This window comes from Alosa pseudoharengus, unplaced genomic scaffold (genome assembly GCF_046254945.1).
Source record: "Alosa pseudoharengus isolate Yale_2024_CS ecotype anadromous, Long Island Sound unplaced genomic scaffold, YU_APseudo_1.1 YU_APseudo_1.1_scf_11, whole genome shotgun sequence".
NCBI classification, from domain to species: domain Eukaryota; kingdom Metazoa; phylum Chordata; class Actinopteri; order Clupeiformes; family Clupeidae; genus Alosa; species Alosa pseudoharengus.
The window spans coordinates 25,498,414-25,511,259 of record NW_027468576.1 but is presented as its reverse complement, the minus strand read 5'-3'; the positions used below and the strand labels follow the sequence as shown (position 1 = coordinate 25,511,259).

At 39.8% G+C, this 12,846-nt stretch overlaps 1 protein-coding gene across 1 annotated transcript in view; it reads right to left on the bottom strand.

The window, feature by feature from the left end:
- Window positions 1-1,862, bottom strand: part of tmem131 (transmembrane protein 131) — a 45,405-nt gene extending 43,543 nt beyond the window's left edge. Inside the window, exon 1 of the mRNA XM_076278574.1 lies at window positions 1,742-1,862. Within this exon, the coding sequence (XP_076134689.1) occupies window positions 1,742-1,862 (121 nt within the window). The remainder of the gene's footprint in view (window positions 1-1,741) is intronic.
- Window positions 1,863-12,846: the final 10,984 nt, after the last annotated feature.

The following is a 12,846-nucleotide window of genomic DNA, read 5'->3' as shown; positions in this document are numbered from 1 at the left end:
TATGTGAATGATATCTATGCAAATACAAACTCCTCTTGCTGGACAACAAACGTAAGGATTTGTTAACAGCCATACCTTTCTAATCTACAACCCCAACCCTTAGCAGGCTGCCTTGATCACAGCACATCTACCCAGTGCAATTTATTCTTTCTGCACAAACCTTAGGACCGGCATGAATAATCTAAAGATCCCCAGTAGTGCATTTGGGCTCCTCTACTTCCCTAACTGTGAGTTTAATCCTAAGGATTAAGGAACACAGTTACACGCAGTAAGAGATGAGGAGATCATAAACCCTGACTTATGTAGCCTATATCTTTAAGTTTAACCTCTACAGGGACAAGAATAGAACCACTTCCCAAAACTGTTGTGAAGTATATCATCACAAAGTCATGACAATATGTCTACACACTTAGTCAGGACTCAGGAAACTACTCTGAATTAGGCTACTAAGAATAAACCAGGGAAATAGTGGTAGACCTAGGAAGTCGGTGGAAAATGCTACAAACTATTAATGCCATTTCCAAAATATATATTTTTAGAAGTAAAATAAGGTTAAGCCATTTCTCAGGAAACGATGAGTAAAAGACATTCTTGTTCCCCTCAGCATTGCTGTCGAGTATGTTTACTGTACTGTAGAGGGCTTCCCAATAGTTTCCGACAGAGAACAAGATTGTTTATGTGACAAACAATTTTCAGCTTACGTGTTACCCAGCTGTCTGGTTACGTTACTGTTTGGCATAACGTTAGCTGACAGCTCAAACTATAGGAGCTAGCTCACGTTAGCTGTTTTTGCTTATTTCAAAATACCCGTATTGTTACCCACAGTATTGGCAGCACTATACTGCCAACGTTATCGTAGAAAAATCCAATGCATTCCTAAACTGATATGTAGTCCAACCTGAATTAAAAAGCCACTGTGGCTAGAGAGCTGTTCTAAATTAAATTTAGAAGACCTCAGATCAGCTATGAGCTAACTAGCACAAGAGTTTACATAGGTAGTTGTTATTCCACACTAAAACAGCATACCTGAACACGAACATGAACCTGACACACCTCAACTAACTTGTCACTTCACTTTACTGCCGAAGGCTGGTTGTTGCCCATGCTACGTTGGCTGACAGGAGGGCAATGCAGTACTGTAATGTTAGTCGAGGACATTCAGAAAATGAGAACAACTTCCCCAAGACTTGAGCTCACACAGTTCGCAAATAATTAAATTCGTCACTAAATGTCACTGTATTGCTGACAATATCCTAATGCTGTCATATTAGCTGGGTAGTATTAAATCAGTTCCATTGCATAAATCAAGATTTAATTCACAACCATCATTTTGTGCTAAGCTAACAAGCAAGTAGTAGTCAGACATGGTTAGTTAACATAAGCCAACTTGCCTTTTTTGTCTAACTATGACATATGTTCAGTTACTTATACTATTTCATTTCATTCCAACATCATAAAATGTGTATCCACAACTACGATAGACGTGTTATTGAGAACCAAGACAGCTGAAATATCAGGGAGCTAACACACAGCTAACATCGGTAAAGTTGTAGCTCTGCTTGCTGTTGGCCACGGCGGACACGTCTCATTTCCCTCCGTCGGGCATGACAAGACGGCAAGGCTAACCTCGGTACCTCGGTCATACTCGCTAGTTAGCTAGCAATGTTACTTGGCAAGCTTAACAGTCAATAACATCGCAAATCAAAATTCACAAATATTTCCCATACTAAATCTGACTTACCTTCTTTGTTTGATTGTGCCACATGGATAAATGCAATAAATAAAATCCTCAAAACTGTCATGCATAATAATGTTGTTCTTTTTAAGTGTACAAAACTCTGTGTACTTTCCTCGCTCGCCATGCTGATGTTTCACTATGAATACGACTGAGCGACTGTTTTCCAATATATAAACACCTTTACAGCCACGAGCCACCATGTGGACAACTTGAAAATTGCAGTTCATCCAAACTTTCGCGTTTTTAACTTCACAATCTACAATGCATTTTGGCGTTGGCGTTGCTGAAAATGAATGAACGTTAATCGTTTGCATTAGGCAATTTCCCAGTTATTTCATTTAAGAAATAGGCTAGTATACACATAGGTAGGCTATATGTATAGACCTACAGGCCTAAGTGAAGACATCTTTGGTTGTGGAAAGGGTGGACTGGCGAGTGCTTGACAACCATTCTGTTACCAATGTCAACACAAGACAAGGGATTTCACTGTAGCATACTGTAGCCTCCCCTCCAGAACGGCTCGTTACTGTCTGGCAAAATTAAAGCTTCGTTGTTAGTTCTGAATTTGAACAACCAGCTCAAAAGTTTGCCCACTCTTTTGCAGCGGTGCCATCGCCAGGTGAAATGTGCAGTGACGGTGAAAGAAGAGACGCAACTCAGGATCATGATTTGAATACCCTGATCTCGTCGGCCCAGTGGCTTAGCCATTATGGGCTGAAGCAAAGTAAACTCACGCTGAGTCAGATCCTGCCTACCATCAGCTTTAAGCACAGTGAAGGTAAACTAAATGCAAAATGCAAACAAAACCGAATATAAATGAAAGTAAAGGGCGTGTGCTCAAATGTGTTTTTGGATGCCATTTTCGCCCATACATTTCACATGGAAATATGTCATAGTCATAGTCAAGTTTATTTATATAGCACAATAAAACAACCTGTGGTTGACCAAAGTGCTCAAACAATAAATACATTGTTGCCATTGTAAAATATGAAATTTTAGTGTTGCACTGTTGTAGGTCAGTTCTTGGCCCAACTGACATATGTGACCAAATGTTCTGATCTGTACCTGTGTTGATTGCTCTCTCCAGACTATGTTCATTCTTTAGGGAAATCTGTCTCCTCCCTGTATAGCTGTGGAATGTTCCCACAGTTCACCATACATGGAGCTGTCTACAATGTATGTAGGGTTGTCTGATACCAACATTTATTTTATTACACATAATAATCATTATTACGCATATTTATCATTATTACCATCATTACCATTATTACACATATTTATCAGTTTGACACTGACTTACGTAATGGTGATAATGTCTGTCACTGTTACAGATCACAGCCTCTCAACACGAGCTGGAGAAAGTCTGTACAAAACTGGAGAGAACAGCGAATCAGTATCAGCAGAGGCTGAACTGGCTCACGACAGGAAGTAGGCAGCTTTTTGGTGTGATCCAGGAAAAAAGGGTCACAGTCATAGTAGACCTCGGAAGTTGTCCCTCAATAGCACATCACCAACAGGCCAAGAGGGCACTGAGTCTGGTAATCTGTGAACAAGTCTCACAGATTGACTCATTCAATATTATTCAGTAAGGATGGTCCATTATTAGAAATTAGAACATCGTAAATACCTTCTTATAATGTCCTCTCTCTCCATTGTATGGATATGGTTGTGGTATTTGGCAGACACTTTTGTCCAAAGCGACTTAACACTACATTAGTTAAAAATAATAGTTTCAAATAAAGTTGAAAAGGCACAGGCCTACAAGTATAATAGTAATAGTAATAATAACAACAATACCAGTAACCATATCAAATATCAACAACAAAAGTTTTCATATTAAGAAAAAACACAAACCATAACTCTGTAAGATAATTAATTCATTTTTCACCCTACAGTTCAGGCGGGCATGTGAATGCATGGAGAGAGAGAGTAGTGGACACCAGTGAGGAAAACCTACAGTCTGCCACAGATTGGTTGTGGGCCTTACAACCTGAAGCCTCTTGTCTGATTAACACTACCAGTGCACTTTTAAAAGCAATGGAGGACATGGTGAGGCCTTTTACCTTTCTAGGTGCAGTTTTCATTTGTGAATTAGAGTCCAGGAAATGTTCCCATAAAATGTATTAAAATGTTGCACTGTGCAACACTGTTGTGAATTGTTTCAGATGAATCAAATCTCATTTTTCGTTTTCCTGATCATCATATATGCCAGTTTTAGCGATCAGCAACCACATTTAAAAAAACATATGTAATTGTTTCCATATCAAGAACAATTCTAGATCTCAATATGTACTGTGAATACTTCAGCATTTAGGAAACCTCCTTATGAAATGCTTGGTGTCTGTCCACATTCTGTCTAATGATTCACTGAAGCATGACTCTCTTTTTGGATGTCAGACTGAGGCAGTCTATTTGTTTGCTGCTGGAGATTTCTGGGATGAGGACATTAAAGATGTGTTGGGTAATTGGCTAGTTGACATTGTCTGCCCTGTACACACAATATCATTTAATGCTAAGGCAGAAAAAACCATGTTGGCCTTGAAGCACTTGTCCTTTTTATCTGCTGGTAGGTGAGTAAGTAATTTTTCAATTTGTCATTATGTAATATCCAATAATAACTAAATTATGGGTGTCAGCTGGATGAATTCATCGATGTGGATTGTGTACTAAATATGTTTCCTTCCACTCAAACTGGTTGTTCAGGTTTCATGCATTTGCTGAAATTAGTATATTTGTGGATGAACTGTGTGACTCATCACTGGATAAAGAGAGGTGTGAGGCGTCCGAGGTTCCCACCGAACTCCTAGGAGGAGTGCCGACAGGTAACAATGACGTATAACACACTGGGGATGGCCAGTTATCTTCTGATGTAAACAAGCAAGAGCTCCCCAACCCTTTAGAGAGGAATCAATTAGTTAATCAGCAATACATCAACCCATCTACGAAAGTAACAAATCAATTCTACAGTCAATTCATGAATATTGAATTTTCATGCCAGTTTAGGCAGTTAAGCCTGTTTAGCCTATTATAAACACGGTTTCTATTTTAAAGGCTAAAGATAACAGTGGATTTACTCTCAAAATGCTTGTTGGTAATGTGGTTGGTAGTGCAGTGTAGTATTTTCTTACAAAGAGTAATGGTCTCTGCTGTTTTTATAACTGGCAACCAGTGTTGTAGTACTCGAGTCCGAGACTCGAACTCGAGTCCGAGTCATTAGCTAAATTTAGAGACTCGTGACTTGACTTGGACTTGAGCACTGATGACTCGAACTTGGACTCGGACTAGTGCATTCGCACTCGCGATGACTCGTCGAGGACTCAACTTTTTTTTGTAATAGGCCCTATATCATAAGGCTATAATTGTAGTATGTCATTAGGCTATAATTTGCTCTATGATTTTAATATCTAAATTATTCGTAATACTAATTTTAGTTCAAGGGAATGTTAGGCTACTGCTTTGTGTCGTAGGCTACATCGCAAGTCACATCATGTTCACATGCAAAGCAAACTAACATTAACTTTAACACCAAAATCCCTGGAGATATGCTGCCGCCATTTCAATGTAGTAGGCTATTGCCAGGCAATATTAGTTCTCATACATGACATAACATTACCTAAGATTACACTCAGCCTAGGCTAAACAACACACACTGCTGCTGGATAGCTGATCATCGTGACTTGGTGAACAGTGTTTTCCCTGACTGACGCGAGAAGCGAGGTTCCATTCATTCATTTTCATTCGGGGCGTGCCCTGCCGTGCTTCTGTCTGTTAATTTGCAGCAGGCTATTATCGGATGAAAGAAAAATAAACTAAACGTTTTCCCGATCAAGATATAGCATACTTCTTAATTTTGGTGTCATAAAATATAGAAGCATAACATTAAATTGCCTAGAGTGTCCATGTAGCGTCAATGTAGGCCTACGTGTCTGCGCAAGTGAAACTGACAAACTGAACCTCTCGTGGGTAGGCCAGAAACAACTATATTTAAAACCATAAATATTTCCAAAAAAGGAAATAGCAACGTGTTCTATTTCTAACAGGTGAATATCGTAGCAAATAGTCTGGCGATGGCAGCTTAAAAAAACATTTATTTCACTCATCTCTCTGAAATGAACGTGGCCTGTTGCACAAATGAATTAATTAGGCAGATAATCTACATCTTCGTTAACCTAAAGCTAGTTTTCATCTCTATTGTTGACGTGAAATATGTCTCCATAGTGTCAGTGAAGTGATAACATAATTATGCAGTTGCCGGTAGCCAGTGTTCACGTCACGGGAGTCAGAAAGAAGCTACCAAGACGGGCCCTGCTCTGTCCCTCCCAAACTGCGCTAAAATTGTGTAGGCTATTTAACAGCCAGAATTTAAAAAAATGCCCTTTTATGATCCACACTACCTCTTACAAAATAGGCCTACTCCAACGTTCATCTAGCTCTTGTGAAGTATGAACTTATACAACACTGCCTATACAATTGTCAGCAGTCAGTAACAGCATGTGACTTAATGGCCTGTGTGATTGGGTTGTGGATTGCTCATTTATTATGAGTAGGCCTATAGGCTATGGTATAGCTATGGTATGGTATTCTCTCCGATATAATAAATACAACACATTGGGTTTGGCAAGAAATTTGGCAATACTACTTTCACACAAGTGATGGCACCCCTTGGAGACAGAAGATTGTCCGTTTTGCTTTTAAGGATTTCATCTGCAATGGAAAAAAATGGAACGACATGTAGGCTATGCTTACTTTAGTGCTGGACTTGGACTCGACTCGATCAATAGGGACTCGACTCGGACTCGACGTGGATCAATAGTGACTCGACTCGGACTTGACTCGGATGAGTAGTGGACTCGACTCGGACTTGACTTGGAATGTTTTTTTAATGACTTGGACTTGACTCGGACTTGAACACTGAGGACTCGAACCTGGACTCGGACTCGAGGCATAGTGACTTGACTACAACACTGCTGGCAACTCTGTATACATCTTTCTTCCAAAGACAACTGCTGTAATGGCATTACGGTTAAATATGCAGCCAAACGTTGGCAACCAACTTGATATAATCAACTTTGTTCAGCCAGTTTTGGTATCTCTTAATGGGTTGATTTACGTTCAGAATGAGCCAGAAATTATTTGTTAACCCATTCAACTCCTTGGTTAAGGGTGTGGAGTTCGAGAGGATGTCTATCTGGTCTGGAGTGAGAAAAGACAGGCCCTTCAAATCAGAGATCAAATCCAAGCCATTCTGATAGAACTCTTCCCTCCAGAACCTACATCAGGTGAGCTATACATACAACATCATATTATACCATATCATAATGTCATCCCCAGTACCCTGTCCTCTATAGTACTATATTGTAATGTACCATACCATACCATACCATACCATACCTAATCACTTTGCTCTATCTATGCTATAGAGATCATTTGAAGAAAAGTAGATGTGTAATGATTTCTTCCACAGAACCAGACGTGCTGTGTAGCTGTACCTCAGAGTGTAGCCTGAGCTCCAGACAGTGGCTCGAGCTGTTTGGACTAAAGGCGCAGAAGCTGACTCTCTACGACGCTCTTGCCAGCTGTGCCTTTCACCACTCTGATGGCGTTGTTGACATTAAAACCACGCCAGCCGATGAAAGTCTCCAGTCAGATGCTGTGAGTATCCTGATTTAGAATGCAAACTTCTTTACAGACAGGCTGAAGAGGATGAGAGCACTATGGGCTCAAAATGCAACACTTTGTTCTTCATGGTCGCCTTCACCAGCAATACCAAGTGTTTGAATAAGAATAAGTGTATCTGTGGTTGTATGTCTAAAGGGCATAATCCCATGTGCTTCTTAACTGTTTAGGTGACATGTAGAAAGCTGATCAATGCTAAGTACTGCAGCCAATTTGTGCACATGCGTTGGAAGGATGGCTCTGTGGTTCACGTCTATGTCACAGCTGAGGAGTGTAGACAGTATGAGGAGAAGATGCACCAGGCATTAGTAGTCTTACAGAGGAGGTATGGTGTGATCACACAATCTATTGCCCAATACAGAAAATAAAACAGGGAACAAATGGAAGAATGGATGAATGGATGAATGCCTGAATGAATGAATGAATGAATGAATGAATGAATGAATGAATGAATGAATGAATGAATGCGAGTGTGATGCACTTTTGAAGGGTATACAGTACATACTTTGTGCTTGCCTTCATGTGCATAACTTTGCTACAATTCTTTTACAGAATAGATTGGTTGAGGAGTGGGAGCAGAGAGCTGTTTGGCAACATTCAGGAGGACCAGCTGTATCTCCTCCTTGATACCTCAGAGTCTATGCGACGCCATCTGCCTTGGGTGAAAGGGAAAGTTCACCACCTCATAGAGGTTTGCACTTACATATGACTAACTGATTTATACAGTGCAAACAGCCCAGATGTCGGTCTCTCAGCAAACAGATTGTATCTCTTCATATAGCCAGATTTAATGTTTAAATATACGTTCTTTGTTTTGGAGTGACTCCAGCAGTCCTTGTAATTACAGGAGCAGCTTTGCCAGAAGCAGAGAGTAAACATGTTGGGCTTTGGCACGAATGTGACACTGTGGAAAGACACGCTAACAGAAGTCAGCCCTGAGTCGATGGCCAATGCACTGCATTGGATTGACCAATTGACGGTGCGTTGGGTCAATATGAGCCAGGATCAGGAGTTGTATGGTCAAAGTTCAGTGTGAGATATGAAAGATATGGATGTTAGTGGTGGTTTTATCACGTTTTATATTGCCTCTACACAATGTCATAAATATGAACGTGATTTAAATGCAACCTTTCCATCGGAAACGTTTCCCTAAACACCAAGAATGATTCAGATGTTTGTACTCAACCAATGCTGCCATTTCACTGTTTGTACATATTTTTCATAATGTCTGCAGCAATCAATAATCTTGATTTCTCCTCCCTTGTCTTGATAAATCAGTCAATTTTTTTCTATTACCAGGCAGGAGGCTCTACAAATACACTGGATGCTCTGACTCTAGCCTTGGCTGACGAGGGCACTCAAGCTGTGTACCTGCTAATGGATGGGAGGCCTGATCAGGTATTTTATCTTACATCGGACCAAAGGTTAGGCAGCATATACAGTCTTATCTCACAGAGAAGTCAGGTGGTCTTCTTTCAGGAAAGTACACATTGACTGACAATGCATACGTACAATTAATTGCATAGAGAAAAGACACATTTAAATGCATATGAGATATAGGCATATAGCTATATGAGATGGATTGCACATAGGATAAATAGAAGAGGCATATGTGCATATGTGCACAGGTGCAGGACAGGATGAGTCAAAAAATACTTTTCTATGAAAAGAATCTGCACACTTTGTCACATTTAGGAAAATGCACACAGGAAATAAGACTAATAAGTACTGATATTCAGGAAACGTAATATTCATATTTATGACTATTTCCTATTCTTCAGCATGCTAAAGACATTTTAAAGCTGGTGAGAAGGAGGACCCCTGTGCCAATTCACACTTTCTCCTTCAACTGTGATGACCATAAGGTCAACAGCTTCCTGCACGAACTCTCCCAGCAGACAGGGGGCAGATTCCTCAGCTACTTCACAGATGTCAGGGACGATTATGCTTTTCAGAGGCCTTATGAGGTACGCGTTGAGGTGTGCATGTGCCGTTGTGTTTTAATGTGTCTGCACAAATTGGAGGACATTAAAGTTTTCTAAAGCCTAAAGAATAAAGCTGGGCTGGACCTTCTGTAAAACAGACCTTCAGCTTGTCATTCATTTTGTCTTAAGCTTTTGGATGGTTATCATCAGTTTAATGTAGAATATGGTTTGGGTAAATGAAAGTTTATTGAACATTTATTGTCCAAAAGAATGAAGACCTCCAGATTTTGCAGACAGAAATGGAGGAAGGGAGGAGAGACCTTGAGAGCATTATCAGACTCCGTGCTGAGTGTGTCCTGTTGGATACTTTCCATCATCGCAAGAGTGGCACAACCCAAAGGCAAATGAAGTGGAGTGACCTTTGGGCATTACCAAATTATTTTTTTATTGTATTTTATTGTATTTTATTGTATTTATTTATGCTGTATCTATCCAGGCCCTTCTGTTACGTGAAACAGTGTTCTTTCCAAAGAAATCAAGGAGAGCAGCAGTTTGATCAGCTCAAGTCTGCAAGATGTGCAGGTCAGTGAAACGTGTTAACTGTAAACAAGTCGCTGCACTTGCCAAACCATGTCTGCAATTCACCGAATTAAATGCCATCGAAATCATGTCCAGCACAAAGCCCTTTGTGTTTTAATGGCTCTTTTACAACTCCCCTGGCTGCTGTGTGTGCTTATTGTTTTAGCTCAAACAAAATCCAGCTTGCTTAGGCTCCTGTCCAGCAGTGGCAGTGTTGGTGCCAGAGCTCCACTTCACAGTGGCAAAGTCCCCGATCAGGGTTGGCTGCTCCCCGAGTCCCTGGAACTGTTTCAGACGAATGCTGATAAGCAGATGCAAGTCCTTCACAGTGAGTGAGAATACACATGTAAATCCATAATTAAAATTAAAAAAAACATTAAAAAAAATAATTAAAAAAATACATCACTTCAGGGACTGGTTGAATGTTTTTCATTTCCATCTCAGTAATGAGTCATCATGACTTCTCTGGCTCATAGATACTGTGTACTTCTTCAGAAAAATGTATGTGTGTGAAGGGTTCCATAGGACATTGGTTTATATGTTAGTGCTGAGGGCTTACAAGTTACTATTTCTGATATATTATTTCTGCTAAGGGCCTATATGAAGAGTTGTTTCTCCATTAAATGAAGAGAAACCAAGCAAACTTGGCTCTTTTGTATCCTCTATTTTGTGAATTATATTAAAGGGCTCCTTGCGACCATCTTGGCAGACAGCACAAGTATCCAATTAGGTTGTGATTATAAATCTCAAGGGGCATTTGTAAAACATTAAATGTGTACAGTGTTGTTGATGAGGGGGGCAGAAATGACCTTGCTTAATCAGGCAGTGGTGACCGCTCTTTTAATTGCCTTAAATTACCCTGATTATGATTTAGGCTACAGCAGATGCTGAAAACCCTGATCCAGATGAACTGTTTTTGCCAGTGGCTATGAGGCATTCAAAAAATGTTCTGTTTTGAATTGAGGATAAGCTTATAATAACAATATAATGGTAAGATTTATGAGTCACTGGGCTGTTAAGCTATCACTGTGTGTTTTTTTCCCTGCAAATTGTATTCAGGGCTTGGAGAAACATCGAACGAAATTAGAAAAAAAAAGCAAAAGCAAACAAAACCTAAGGAGTGAGTACTGACTCTGCTATTGAAGGCATTATCATGATGACTGGACTCAGGAATAGTGGACCATGCTAAAAAAAGAAGTACTTTATCAATAAACGTTTTTTTTTGTGTGTTTTTCTTCCCTCCTATGCTGTAGGTCTCTGGATATGTCAACAGCAGAGTGGTTGAAGGCCAACAGTCTGGTTGCAAAGAAGCTCACTATATCAGATGCTGTGGCACCAGCCGCCATAGCTCACGATGCAAAATATGTCCCCATGCTGGAAAAGCATGTTTACTCAAAGGTCTTTGATGAGGTAAGGATCATTGATCTTATTGAGTTCTAACCTAAATCACTGAAGGTCGGTCATTGAGGATGAAAGTTGTTTTTAAAGTGAAAGTCACATGGTAAGGAGAGTGATGTCAAGGACACATACATTGTAATGTGTTGTGTTGTGTTGTGTTGTGTTGTGTTGTGTTGTGTATAGTGTATAGTGGACTGTGATTGAAACTGATAGTGAGTTTGGAAAAAAACTTTTTCTATACCACTTTCTGTCTCTAGGGGGCAGTGCTGTATCAGACACAATGGTATCATCAGTTCAGTTTTGTTGAATCTGATAAGATAGGTGGAGTGAAGAAGATTTGTTCCATTTCGCCTGTTTTTTAATGGCAATATCATTGAAATAAAATAAAAAAAACTATTGATTTATTTTACTAAAGGAAAGTTGATGTGTCAACTAACATGGCTATCTTATAGAAATGTTTACAAAAGAATTGTGGGGGAAAAGACCCCAGTGCACATTGCATTTGATGTTGTCAATAACAGTGGTTTATTATGTGTAAATCTAATCCACGGAGGCAGGTGTTTGCTCTTCTCATTACATTATCAGTCTGCCTGAGGACACTTTACATGGGAAAAGCACAATGGATTATTTTGTGCTTTTTGTGTTCCATTTCAAAGAATTTCATTAAAATGCAGGAGCATGTAGCTGCTTTTTGTTGTTTGTTATGGTGCTGCTTTTGAATGGCATGAAGCAGACAGAAACAAGGATCCTTCAAACAATTGCATGCATGGATTCATTTCTGATTGTGACACAGGTAGCAATATATGGCATTCTATGAGCTAGAGAGGCAGCAGATGTGTCTTCAATGGAACCATCACCAAGGTCATGTCTCGCCATGTCTATGGTTCCATTGTGGCATTTTACCCAAATTCAAAGCAATACACGCAAATCCATTCACAAAGTATAGTGTACATATCTGCTCAGAGACACTTTCAGGGCAGAGTAGGCTTTGTTAAGGTGTAAATGTGTTTGTCTGTGTGTTTGTATATATATGTGTGTGTGTGTGTGTGTGTGTGTGTAAATCACAGGTACTTCACCTGGCCCATATCAACAAAGGTGGCACACAGAGACTAACTCTGATCAACCCTTTATCTGTCGACTTGGAGGACTACAAATCTAGACTGAGCAAAGCTCTGCGGGCCTTTGAGAGGTGTGTGTGTGTGCTTGTGTGCTTGTGTGCTTGTGTGCTAGGATATACCAAGTCTGTGAATATGCATTTGAATAAGCATAAATGTAAGGTATATGAGTGGTATGTGTATCTGTGTGTGCCATGTAGCCTCTAAATATTTATTTCCCTACCGGTTCGTATTAGCTATGTGAAATGTATGTGAATTTCAATTTGAATGATATTGGGTTTTGAAGTATCTCATCATTTTGTAGTGGGAGAGCCAGCACTTGGCTTAAATCAATATGCCTGCTTCAATCATTGAGCAATGCAATTGTTTCACAGAATGTGGACTGCATTGTGAATTATGGAGAGAGGAATAAGGA